Genomic DNA, 14,248 nt, shown 5'->3' on the forward strand with positions numbered 1-14,248 from the left:
ACACCTGCTATCTAAATAAATCACAAATGGAGTTGCGATCTGAACGGATCACGCAGTGCTCTTCCTGTGTCGACTGATTACCTAATTAAACTAGTTTATAATGTATTCAGGACGCCCTCTTATTCATCAGCGCCTTTTTAATTTACGAAAAATCAGGCGCTGCGATGGAATCAGCAGAGGTCTCAACAGCTACCACAGCCAGGAGCAGGAGGAGGGGTCAAACACCTGCCATCTGTAACACATACTTTTCATGGAGGGGTGACAAACTCCAGTCCGAGGGGAGGGGAGAAACGAACACAAAAACACACAAATCCAGTTTCAAAGATTTTTTTATTTTTTATTATTCAAGGCTAAACCGCATGGAAGAGATTGTCTCTTTTTCTTCAAATTAGCAGACAGTTTCTTAAACTACAAAAGCAACAGCAGAATACAGACAATATCCATCAATATAAACGCCTTTTTTTTTTTTTTTTTTTTTTTTTTTATACCCTGTCGGAGATCACATTGTAAACTAGAGAGTCTGGCTAACCGGTTAGATTTCTTCATTAAGACTTTCAAACGCTGGAGTCTAAATCAGACCAGGCAGTTTGATCACCCTGTTTTTAATTTTCTGTCTGGCTATTTCGGAAGAATAAAATATACTCCAGGGAAACTGTCAATTCCAACCATCCAAAATCAGTTTTTAAACAGAGTTAAGTTTGTGTAGCACAATGCAAAAATATATAGGGTGAACTACAAATAAGACATTCTGTATTCTACAATAGAGAAGTGTAGAAGATCTAGTAATTACTCTATAGCTGTATATGCCGTCCTACCCAGGACTAGGCATGTGCGCTGGGATAGCTTGGACTTTTCAACTAACACTGCAATGCATTCTGGTACCTTTCACAGCAGGACTACATGTACCAGAATGCACTGGGGTCCGAGTTGAAAAGCCCGAACTGTCCTGCTGTACATGGAGTCAGATGGTCACCCTACCCAGGCCAGTGAACCGGTAGCTATTCTGCTTTTTTTTTTTTTTTTTTTTCCTACATAGCTGTCCAATAGAAAAGCTTAGCAATGCCATCAGTTCACACCAAGACTGCGTAATGTATTTAGACAGAGGGGTGAAGGCAAGCACTGGTTTGGAATCAAGCGCGGTGCAAGCTGTGAAAATCACATTTCAACAAGGAGTAGAGAGCGGGTAATACCAGCAAAAACACAGCAGACTGATCTAGCCAGCGTAAACCACAGATCTAAATCAGATTATGTTACTAACATTGCACATATATAAGGAATTTGAGATGACAGATATTAAAATACAGAAAGTCAGTCAACCATGTAAACCGTCACAACTAAACCATCTCTTTGTGATTTCTGTAAGATTCTCAAATCTGTTATTTTAATACTGTACTATACTTGCTTCAGCGCTTTAAGAGTTTAGATCTTATAACCACGCCCTTCTCCTGCTGATTGGCCAATGAGGAAAAAGACAAACCCACCAACAAGCTATAACTTGACATCTTTTTTTCTTCTATAGCGGACGTCTAGAGCAACATATTTGACCAGTTCTTAACACAAATTTAAATTCAACTTTTAATAACTTTTTTTGCTGTTCAGAGTTTTTTTTTTTCTTCTTTCAAATACTTTTTTTTTTTTTTGCACAGACAATATATGTTTCCATACATGTGTATTTTAAATACGTATAAACTATTTGTTTCACCTAGCAACACGAAACAGGCAGCTGAACACTTATTACAGATCATTATTACAACGTGCAGCACGGCTAGTGTGAGTGTTTCTAACCCTGCTCAAACTCCTGGCTCCTGATCATTTCAATATTAATAATTAATAATGAAACACAGGACTGGGTGCAACAGCAGCAGCAGCAGGGCTAGAGTTTCTAACCTTTGAGTAATAATGGAATGGTGCTCCAATTTAATTCAGAAAAGACATCCCTTCTAAAAGTGTCCTAGTATGTGTGTAGTTCTCCCCCCCATGGTTATACTATATTTATCAGCGTCTCTTTTATATGAGTTTTACTACAGATCTCTGGGCTTTTGTATGCTTTACCCAACTTTGCTTTTGCAATGGGGAAACTTTTAGAAGGGATGGATGCTGTTTTTATTGCGATGATGATGATAATTCTGTTCTGGTTTATTCAATCTCCAGAATCAGATCGTCTCCCTCCAGGCTCATGTCGGTTTTGACGTAGATTTTCTTGACGGTCCCGGACATGGGAGAGTTCACCACGGTCTCCATCTTCATGGCGCTCAGCACACACAGGGGGCGCCCCTTCTCGATGGGGTCCCCCTCCTTCACCTTCAGGTCGATGACTTTCCCAGGCATGGGGGCCCCCACCTGGCCCTTCACATCCTTCAGAGCTTTGGGGTGGAAATGCAAATCCTGGAGGAGGAAGCGGAGAGCGGTGAGTACGAGAGTCAGCAGGAGATGTCGCGTTTGTCCTGGATCCCGGAGTCGGTACAGCTTCATGTGCGACAGGCGGGAATCGTACAGTTTGGAATAGGATTAGGAGCGTCCGATTTTCGGGGTTTTACCCATTTCCCTTTGTGCTTAAGCATTGGTTTATTTCTTTCCAAATAAAACTCGAATTCTACCAGCATGTTTATTCTTTCTTGATTATAAATATTTAAAAAATCCACCCGATTTTCTTTCATTAAATAATCCTGCCTGATTTTTAAAAATAGCATTTCAACCGAAAATCAGACGCCCTAAAGAGATGATGAACCGTTTGGGGAAATTAATTTTTTTTTGGTTGCAAAAAGAGCTCTTTACATAATATACATTTATAAAAAAAAAAAAAAAAAAAAACTTAGAGCACCGAAACGGGAGAGAGAGAGAGAGAGAGAGAGAGAGAGAGAGAGAGAGAGAGAGAGAGAGAGAGAGAGAGAGAGAGAGAGAGAGAGAGATTAGAACAGAAGGAGGTTAGAACTAGAGTTTAGAACTAAGGAGGCTGTGTGGTCCAGTGGTTAAAGAAAAGGGCTTGTAACCAGGAGGTCCCCAGTTCAAATCCCACTTCAGCCACTGACTCATTGTGTGACCCTGAGCAAGTCACTTCACCTCCTTGTGCTCCGTCTTTCGGGTGAGATGTAGTTGTAAGTGACTCTGCAGCTGATGCATAGTTCACACACCCTAGTCTCTAAGTCGCCTTGGATAAAGGAGTCTGCTAAATAAACTAATAATAATAATAATAATAATAATAATAATAATAATGAAGGTAGGAAGCACACACACAATATAATATATATTATATATGTGTGAGGATTCTCTGCCTTGAGGCTATAGCAGTAATACAGCCATGGTCAGAAGTTTTGCATCACCTATTTTAGTAGTGAAACCATTTAAATTTATTTTTTATATATAAAACACATTTATATAGATTTATAAAGAGAGAGAGCGTGAGCACACACACAGCACTGGTCCCATTGAAATAGGTGGATAGTTTGATTGATGTAACTGTTTAAAGAGGGAACACACACACACACACACACACACACACACACACACACACACACACACACACACACACACACACACACACACAGGGCACGTCACAGCAGAAAGATAACAAGCTGTGACTGGCTTTGGATTATCACGGATTCACAGACAGCCTCACTCCGGTAACGCGACAGAAACGTTTATTAACCTTCCTAAAGGAGAGAGACAGGTCCTGCAAATGTTTAAAAAAATTATACATTTTATTCATATCGGATTTCTAATCTAGTGTAAGGGGAAGCAAGAAAAATGGACTCCCTCCGACATCAAAGTGTGGAGCGCTGGCTGCATTTACCACACAGTGAAACGAGTGAAGAGACAGCGGCTTGGGTTTGTGATGATCGCTGCTTTTCTTACTCTGCTGGAGAACAGCGACCCACACAAACCCAAGCAGCTGTTTCTGAATTCACTCTGAACGGGGAATCAGCCCCCCCGATCCACACCAGCGACCCTCGCCTGTGGAGAACTTGATCTCTGAAAATCGAATGGGTTTGTGCAACATTAAGCCATGCTGTTTAACTGAAGCTTCTAGAATTGCTCTCGGGAACCGCCCCCCCCCCCCCCGGACTCGGGTTCAAGGCCCTACCTTCATGGCGACTGTGTCCTTGACCAGCACGGACCTCAGCTGACCGTTGAGCTCAAAGAAGACCTGTCTCTGCCCTGCTTGGTTCAGATCTCCGAGAGCCAGGGCTTTGATATGGAGAGTCTTCCCCCGCTCCAGCTCCACCTGAAACACACACACCCCCCGGCACAGCTCAGCAAGACTCCCATTGCATAGCACCGCTTCATCCATTCCTGGTTTTACTGAGACACCTGGGTTTGTTACTCTACCTACACATCTTTGGCAAAAGTTTTGCATCACCCTGTAGAATTAATTTTACTTCTTAGTCAAATGAAACCTGCTAAATGATGTTAACATTAACATATTGAATTTTTTCCACCCATACCACTAACAAATTGATAAATGTGGCATTTTAAAATCCAATGTGAAATACTGTACTACTGTTATAAATGGCAATACAAGTTGTAATTAATAATCAATCAATTCTGGGATTATTTTACAAATCAAAACGATAGAAATCTGAAATGATTTCAGACATTTTAGAATTTATAAAAACAAGCATCTGTGGCAGAATTTGATGACTTTTCACATATATACACACACATGTTTTTGAACACTCCTTGGTTCTTTCAACTTGTCATCACAACCTCACACGATCAAATAAAAAGTACCTAAATGCCTTGACTAAAAATCACCGACAAGCAGGGCTTGCCTTGAGGAAAGCAATAAAACCTAACTTTGTTCCTGGAGACTGATAGATGAAGCTTCCCTGGTAGCTAAACTAAAACACATTAAGGGTGGGCAAATCAGAGCTAATCATCAGTCACAGAGGAAGCGCTCTTTAAAATGCGTTCTTTGCAGACAAAAAAAAAAAAATGGCCAAACGAGGTCGGTCGAATAATAATAAAACCTTTGGAAATTTGGGAACGCAGGTCAGTATTTTTCAGGGAAGGAAATAAGACTCCTAACTGCATAGCAGTTTCCCCCATTCCAGGTTTTACTATTACGAGCTTGATTATCCCCAGTGTGCAACAGGTAACAAGCTCAGGTGTGTCTTAAAACCTTTACAGAGCTGTTTTAAGCCAGTGCATTCTGTGAGAGCTTAAAAACCCTACTGCAGAATTCTTTAAGGAGAACTTGCTGATAAGAATTCCATTGCAAGCAGAGTCCTGAGGCTCGCAGAACGAACGTTACACTGGGAGTACCCTTCCCCCCCCTCCTCCCCACACCTTAAACTCCTCCGCGATTTTGGGCCCCTCCAGGAAGAGTCTGGTGTTCAGACACTCGACCGGCCCAAACTGAGAGGTGAACTCCTTGAATTCGTCAAACACTTTGGGGTACATGGCGGCCGACAGGACGTCCTCTGGGGTGACCTCGTCACGGTGCTTCTCCTTCAGCTGCTTCTCCAGCGCCTCGAAATCCAGGGGGGGCAGCGAGGCCCCGGGGCGACCCTCCATACGAGGGAGGTCCTTCAGAACCTGCAGGGGAAGGAAAGACACAAAGAGAGATTCAATGTAATTGATGCACAGTACTGAGAGCTGCAGGGTATCTGATTATTAAATATATATTAAAACAAAAGAAAGAAAAAAAGAAATTAAAGAAAGAGCAATGGCAACTACATAGGGGGCAGTTATGAGAAATGACCCCAGTGGCAGAAGCAGTTGTAGCTCAGATCCTTATTTGAGAGGCGTTCTCTGAAATCACAGCGCAGAATGAGGCAGGAAGGAGAGAGTCTCCCTGCGTTCAATTACAAAACGCAACGGTTTTAAATCACTACAGAACAGATGAAAAAACAGCATCCAGACTCCAGCAGAGAGGGGTCCTGAACCACATGCATTACACACAGCAGGAGTAGGAGAGACAGAAACGAGAGAAAGGGGGGATGGAGAGGAACAGTAGGGGAGAGAGATAGAGATGAGGGGGAGGGGGAGAGAGGGAGATGAGGGGGAGAGGGAGGTAAGAGGTGCGATCAAGAGATACGGATGAAGGGGAGAGAGATGGGGCAGGGATCGAGAGAGGGATGAAGGGGAGAGAGGGAGGTAAGGTGTGGGGAGGAACTGTAGGGGAGGTAGGTGGGGGGAGAGATAGAGATGAGGGGGAGAGAGAAATTGCTATTTAATTCTGCCATTAGCTTATGTTACTATTCCTGCAGTAGAAAATCCACTCAATAAATAAATAATAATAATAATAATAAATATGTAGACACTCGCTGTTCAATAAAACAGGTTAGGGCACAAGAGTGATAAAACATGTTCTGTGATAAAGGCCGCAGCAAGTCAATACAATAAAAAAAACATTTACTATCCCAGCTATGACCTGTGCGTGTGAGAAAATCCCCATCTGTACTAAATAATACATCTGAGCTTGAGCCTTTTGAAGCTGGGAAATGTCAAGCTTGAAACCACTCTTTACAAAATCGCAGCCGAGATAGGAAAAAGGGAGCGAAAGAAAGAGTCAGGAACACAGTGTTATTCTGTAGACATTTGCTGCTCGGAGATTTTGAAGAAAGAATAAATAGAATCTTTTTATAGTGAAGCGGCTAGGATAAAAAACAGGAGTGGACCAGGGCGGGAGGTTTTGTAACTGAACTGCACAAAAACTAAAATTCCCACTGAGTATCAAATTATTTTAGCTGTATTTACGTAATCTGATACGTTTATTTTTTAAAAATCCTTAGGTTTTGGCTACAAAACTGCAGCATCTTATTTTGAGGACAATAAAAAAAAGGATCAGAGAAGTGAATTTTCAAGCTGGCTATGAATCTGTTAAGTTTCTTATTTTATATTGAGGTGTCATAAAAGCATGAGAAGGTCTGTATTTGCAGTAAGACTCCATTCCACAGCAGTTTGATCCATTCCTGCTTCATAAAAATCACACACCTGAGCTTCGAACCTACACACTGCGGCTGCTAATCAAGCTTGTGGGGGGAAAAACCTGGAATGGGTGAAACTGCTATGCAACAGGAGTCTTATTCCCATCCCTGCAACTGCATGTAGGACAGTTCATTCCAGAACAATTCAAAAATCTGTAGCTATTTAAAAACGTTAACGTCGCTAGTTAAAAAAGCAGGCAACTTGGGTAAGCAGAAAGCAAATGTCAAGTCTCTGTGGTCACTGCCTGATTAAAATGCAATTGCCAAGCTACAAACTGTTAAAATATACATCTATATATCTATATTTATCAAGCACTTAATGGCGAGGGAGGCAGTTTTTCCCATCCTCCTATGGCTTCATTAGCAGGGCTGAAACGAGGCACTGAGACTCAAGCAGACAGCGCCGAGGGTTGCTGGTGCAAAGGGAATTGCTGCTAGGACTGCTAGCCTGAAAAGTTTGTCTACTTGACTTTCTTGTAAAACCCCCCCCCCCCCCCACTAAGAAATCATTGCATGGTGCGTTTCACCATAGAACTGCCATGAGCGTTTCTTAATGGTTATGAATGGTTGGTTGAATAGACAACACTGCTGTATTGTACAGTACTGTATCCTGCTGCACAGTACTGTATTGTACTGTATTCTACTCATTGCATCATGCTGCTCAGTACTGTGCTGAGGCAGCAGTGTGGAGTAGTGGTTAGGGCTCTGGACTCTTGACCGGAGGGTCGTGGGTTCAGTCCCAGGTGGGGGACACTGCTGCTGTACCCTTGAGCAAGGTACTTTACCTAGATTGCTCCAGTAAAAACCCAACTGTATAAATGGGTAACTGTATGTAAAAATAATGTGATATCTTATAACAACTGTAAGTTGCCCTGGATAAGGGCATCTGCTAAGAAAATAATAATAATAATAATAATAATAATAATAATAATAATAATAATCCTGTATTGTACTGTGTTGTATTCTACTCATTGCATCATGCTGCTCAGGACTTTGCTGCACTGCGCTCTCCTCTCACCTTGGATCTCAGAGGCTCAGGGAAGCCCCCATGCGGGACCCCGATGTAGCCCTGCAGGTACTCCACCACAGACAGGGGGAGGGACAGCTCGTCCGCCTGCTCCTCCACCTCCTGCCGGCTTAGGCCGTTCTGCACCATGAACTGAGCCAGGTCCCCCACGATCTTGGAGGAGGGGGTCACCTGGGAAGACACAAGAGGCACATCCTGACTCACCCAATGCCATGGCCCGACATGTTGCATCTTATTTAATATTGTAATATTGCACTTACTGTAAACAATACTATTAAATATGAATCTTGTATTGTAATCCTGTAACACATGTGCGAGTCGCCTTGGATAAAAGGCGTCTGCCAAATCTAATTTCGAGACTAGTGGGTGAGCTATGCATCAACTGCTGCTGCAGAGTCACTTCCAATAGGAGCTTGTTTGTTTTACATCTCATCCAAAGGATGGAGCACAAGGAGGTTCAGTGACTTGCTCAGGATCACACAGTGAGTCAGTGAATGAGCCGGGACTTGAACCGAGAACCTGTGTTGCTCTCCTAATGTTGAGTTTATCGTTTCTTCTCTAAATCTGCCTTTGAGCTTCGCCTGGTGAATCTTAAGTGCCAGGCACTGAACTGCCTCTCTCTCTCTCATTCTACTGAAATCAGGTGACAGTCCCAGGTCAGCCCCACCTACTCTGTGTGTGAATTAGACAAGGCTGGCAGTCTTAAAATGAACACGATGAACGCCAGAACCACTCAAAACGATTGCAAGCCAGCACACCAAGAGGATTATAAAACAGCAATTAAAAAAAACAAAAACAAAAAAGACACAATGGAAGGATAAAACTGAGGATCAGACGCTGCCTTCATCTGGGATTGACCATCCAAACAAAAAACAAAACATTGATTTTTCAAGTTGGTTTCATGGAAAAGCAGCAAAGCAGAAAAAGGACAACAAAAAGGTAATTGGATTAGTTTGTTAGAAAATCTGCCATAAATAAATTAACTGATAATCCACACGCATGCAAAACGTGTTTCACTTTACTCTCCCTCAACTCCGATTCAGGTGGGCAGTGTTTTTTTTTTTTTCCTTGCAACGCTAGGAGTTTACTTCCTTCCTGTGCGACAGGTAAATCGGACCCCCCTGCTGCCTAGGTCATGCTACTAGGGCCCCCCCCCCCCCCCATTGCCCATAGCACAGGAAGTGAAGTCACGACGACAGGAGAAAACTGCCTTCACGGCAGCCGAAGGGAAAGTCCAAAAACCAAAACATCCACAGACTTCCCATGCTAAAAGGTATCAACTTTAAGTGTCTCTTACTGCATTACTCCAAAACCCTGGCAATGTTGACTCTGAATCCCTAACGGTATCCTAGATACCAGATGATTGGCGGCAACAGGATTTCCCAAGACACACAAGCCCCACCCCCCTTCCCTGCAGACAGATTCAGCTCCTGGCCTTCTGTCTGGCAGAGGTCAATTTAGGTAATTTCACACTTAATAGCTGAATTAATGTAGCATCTCTCTCTGTGTGAGTGTTTATGTTACTCCTTCCACAGCTGCATCTGTGTCAAAGGATACAAGTGAAAGAGGGGGTGTGATCTGCAGAGCTAGACTATGCTTTACAATCTAGCAACGGATCATAATAGCCGTGGATCTTCCGATTTGAAAAAAAGCAAATCAGAATCCATGCCTATTTTATGGGGCAGTCCGATGCGGTCTCTCCAGGGGTTAAGAACTTGCTCAATTGCCTATCTCTCTCTCTCAACACTAGTGGCATGTATTGTATCTAAACAAGAATGTTCAATGTAGAATGGAACGTGGGTATTAGGAACTAACAAACTAACTGTTCATTTGAATCACAGGTCTGGTCTCGTAGCGCAACAAAAGCAGTTAATTCCATGTTTAGCTTAATTCGGATGAGGACGTAAAAAGAGGTCCTATTGGAAGTGACTCTGCAGCAGCAATTGTTGATGATGCATAGGTTCACCTGCTAGTCTCCAAGGTCGCTTTGGATAAAAGCGTCTGCTAGATATCTAAAATTCTAAACACAGCCGTTCCTACGCGGGAGCGTTCACACCAACAGTTTCCATTAAAAGTAAAATCGGCGAGTGGAGGGGAGAGTCCCAGCCTGCCGCTCACCTTGATCAGGTCTCCCAGGAGCTTGTTCGCCTCGGCGTAGGACTTCTTGACCTGCTTGAACTTGTTCCCGAGCCCCATGCTGTGAGCCTGGAAGTGCAGGTTGGTGTACTGCCCTCCCGGGATCTCGTTCTCATAAACGTCTGCGTTTCCCGACTTCATGGTCGCCGTGCAGTCAAACGCGGCGTAGAGACCACGCGTCACCTCCCAGTACTCGCTGTAATCAAATACCTTCTCCAGGGCGATGCCTGCGGAGCACAGAGGAGAAATACTGAAGCAGAGTCCTGTACAGCTTACTGCATCACCCTATAGCAGCGCCTCCCAGCCCCCCAGCCCCCCGGTCCTCCGGTCCTGGGGACCCCCCCCCCCCCCGTGTCTACTGGTTTTCATTCCAACTGAGCTCTCCATTTTAAACTAGACCCACAATTGAACTGACTTGCTTAATTATACCTGTTTCCCTTGTTTTCAGCTTTTAAAAAACAGTTGCTGATTTCAAGTTCGCTGTAACATTTTACAAGCAACTGGAACGCTGCAACTCTTGAAGAGGTGAAAACAAATTTAAAAAAGTCTACTTAAGCAAATTCAGTTCAATTAAGGGTGTAGTTAATTGAGAGCTAGGTTGGAATGAAAAAAAAAAAAATTAGCAGATGCACCAAGTTTGGGAAGCTCTGCCCTATAGGATGAACTAATTTAGCTTCATAAAGTCGAATGAAACCTGCTGAAGAATGTTAACATATTGGATTACACACCGCTTTGTAGTTGGTTTCCCCCCCCATATACTTAACGAAAAACTGACCATTCTGAAAACACAGTACTACATGAAATACTGTACGACTATTACAGATTCTGGTAGACACTTGTGATATCATTTTGTAGCTTCTTTGGTAACGTGTTAAATAAAATAACTTCATTATATACCAAAAGATGTATCGCCACAATGAAAAAGGGAAGGCAAGGATATTAAACTTGACAAAAAAAAAAAACCCTTGGTACTTAATTGTTTCTAAAGCACTGCTATTATAATCCCAACACAGGCTGGAAAGCCTAATCTGAGAAGCTTAATTCCAAGATCAAGGGATGACAGAAGGGTTTTGACTTGTTGCGTGGAAGAACAGGAGGCTTCTGAGCCACAGCGTGATCTTCCAGCTTTGATGTGGCTGCACCAGCCAGCCAGCCTACCTTTAACTTCCTCTCCGCTGTAAATTAGGGATCAGGCTATTATTCGCTACAAGCAATGGTTAGGTTGTGATTTTCATTTCAGATGCTCGGCAGAGAGCAGGACAAATCCATTCCTTCCTCGCTGGTCTGTCTAGCTCTTGTCTGAGTTCTTCCTGCACGCGTGTTATTTGCTGGAGGAGTAGTTCATTCATTCTTTTACCAGAAAATAAGGTGCAATAAAAGAATACAGAATAAATAAAGTGGTTTACACTACAAGCCGATCTCCACTCCCCAGGTCTGTCTATATATTTTATGTTACATAGTTAAAGATTTATTAAGCAGTATAGATGATTTTAATCAGAGGGCTGGATCGCATCAATATCAGGGTCTAGTGCTATATATTATAAAGACATTTCAGAGGGCTGGATCGCATCAATATCAGGGTCTAGTGCTATATATTATAAAGACATTTCAGAGGGCTGGATGGCATCAATATCAGGGTCTAGTGCTATATATTATAAAGACATTTCAGAGGGCTGGATCGCATCAATATCAGGGTCTAGCGCAATATATTATAAAGACATTTCAGAGGACTGTATCGCATCAATATCGGTCTATGAAATATTATCAAGACATTTCTGATGGCTACTGTATATTACATCAACGTCAGGGTCTGATGGATAAATACTCAAGGAAGATATTATATTGCTACAATCCCCTTCAAAGTTTCATACTTTTATCATCATGCATTATAAAAAAAAACTGTAGATAGATAAACTCCAAACATCAAATCTGAAATTAAAAAACGGTAAAAGAAAACAGCCTAGGATGTCTATAAATACCAAGTCTAGTTTTAATGAAAATGTGTCCTATGGTTTGGACGGTCATTTCTGAACAGCAGTTTACTGATAAATTAAGGCTTGAACTTTCTTTTTTCCAAATCTCTACCTCCTTTTAAATGTTAGTGGTCATTAAGCCATCTCTGCATCCTAATAGAAAACAATTACAAACTGGATTTAGGATCATTTTTGTGTGTGCTACAAAATCAAGGAGATTTTAAAAATGCTGGACTTGCTATCAGTGTACACTCTGTACTGGGTATTTTATGCTGAAAATAAATCTTTCAGGACAACTCTTAAAATCGAGCGAAAATAACAGAAAGCCCAAAGACAAAACTAGGCGACTGCAAGAACGAAATGCAATTAGGCAAAATCTGCGATGAGCAATGAACACAATTTGTCACATCTGAAATAAATTAAGCGAAACAGGCTGGTCGAGATATGAAGGTAAAAAGCAAGGGACATTGTTTTGTAATGAACAGCTTTTTCCTAAACAGGAGTTGAATTAGGAAACAGAATAGAATAGTCTCAGAGTAAAAGTTTAAAAATGGGACGTCATGTGATCAAAAATAACCAGAAAACGTCAAGCTCTAATTAATTATGAGCGAACTTCTAATCTTGCGCGTTTTATTTAAAAAGTGATATTAATGTGTCTGTTGCATGTGTCTTAAAAGTGAGACACTGACACACACACACTTGTCAACCCTCAAACAGCTAATTAAAAACGAATGTCTGGCATGAGAACAGAGACCTTACAAAAAGCTCCAATTAACGCTTCATTAAAAAACACTAAATATTTTGACACCAAAAGCTAGCCAATTGGTTTTAGAAGTCGCTCATCTCTGCTCTAATTAGGGCCGCCTTGCCTCAAGTGAAGTGTGACTTCAGCCCCAGCAATGCTTCGCCAGCCCCCTCGACCAATCCCTGCAGCCGAAGCTTCAGCCTCGTTGTCACTGTTCCAAGCAGCAGCACGGATAACAGCTGAATAATCCTGCCTTGATTTATCTGAACTTCCCTCACTGATCAAGCAGTCTTGCATTATTTGCGTCTCTGACATTTATAAAATCTTCACAGCTCTGGCTAAAAGTTTTGCAGTACACCCTATAGAATGAACCAAAATTACCTCACAAAAAAAGTCAAAAAGAAACCTGCTGAATAATATTATGTTAACATAATCAAATTATATACCGCTTAGTAGTTTTCCCCCCCATATACTTCACAAAAAAATTGTGTTTTCAGAATCTATCTTGAAATACTATACTATTATGACTTCCGGTAGACAGCGTTTCTTTGATTACATGATCTTAAAATCTAAATGATGTTAATATATTTATTTTTTTTAAAATGATATCTCTATCCTAAATTCTAGGCGGCGCAAAACCTCCAGCCAGAGCGGTAGATACAGCGAGACAGAAATATCACAAGGCAGCTACTACAGTGTAGACAGTGTCGTTAAGAAACACAGAAACCCCCGGGCAAACAAACGTTTCAGTATGAAAAATGTGTGGAGTGGCAGAGTCTGGTTAAGGGATTTGGCTTGAACAAATTTCATATGTTTTGCATATAAATACTCCTCTTACTGAGCGGCTTGGCAATGCGGCAATTCAATCCTTGCAGAAAGGTTGAATGAGGTTTGAGACTGAAAAAGGCAGAAACCTCGTTTATGCACACAGCCCAGAATAAACCCTCTAATTCACATCAGGATAAATAACAAATCATCTAACGACCCACGCGAGGAGGCACAGGAGACTACGATCAACCGCCTCTCCTTTCGGAAAAGCAGACTGAGGGGGTTAGAGGTTGGAGTTCTGCACTCGATTTCGGCTGCTAATTGAAAACACCTGTCATTTTTCTAACTTCATCATCTCGGGAACAGATCGACCTGACAAGCATTTTCTACGGTTTCTATTTCTGGGTTCGAGCAAATCTGGCCACTGTAGGCATGGCAGATATGCAAAGAATTTTTTTTTATATAGGCTCCCTTGAGAAAGATATGTACAACATATCGAAACGTTGGGCAGCTGGCTCTTTGAGCTAATATATATATATATATATATATATATATATATATATAGTTTGAGAAAAAGGAAAACTGCTGTGTATCAAAATGATCAATAAGAAAAAAAATAAAGAAGAGAAAAGGATATTTCAGGTACTTAAAAAGGTAGAATAATTGATTA

At 41.8% G+C, this 14,248-nt stretch overlaps 1 protein-coding gene across 1 annotated transcript in view; it reads right to left on the bottom strand.

Moving 5' to 3' along the window:
- Positions 1 to 311: 311 nt before the first annotated feature.
- LOC131709430 (pyruvate carboxylase, mitochondrial-like) overlaps positions 312 to 14,248 on the bottom strand; it is a 105,899-nt gene continuing 91,962 nt past the window's right edge. The window contains exons 16-20 of the mRNA XM_059011965.1: positions 10,075 to 10,319; positions 7,948 to 8,127; positions 5,287 to 5,535; positions 4,082 to 4,222; positions 312 to 2,385 (exon numbers count right to left, since the gene is read on the bottom strand). Coding sequence (XP_058867948.1) covers positions 2,137 to 2,385; positions 4,082 to 4,222; positions 5,287 to 5,535; positions 7,948 to 8,127; positions 10,075 to 10,319 — 1,064 coding nt within the window. The 3' untranslated portion in view covers positions 312 to 2,136. The remainder of the gene's footprint in view (positions 2,386 to 4,081; positions 4,223 to 5,286; positions 5,536 to 7,947; positions 8,128 to 10,074; positions 10,320 to 14,248) is intronic.

This window comes from Acipenser ruthenus, chromosome 43, assembly GCF_902713425.1.
Source record: "Acipenser ruthenus chromosome 43, fAciRut3.2 maternal haplotype, whole genome shotgun sequence".
NCBI classification, from domain to species: domain Eukaryota; kingdom Metazoa; phylum Chordata; class Actinopteri; order Acipenseriformes; family Acipenseridae; genus Acipenser; species Acipenser ruthenus.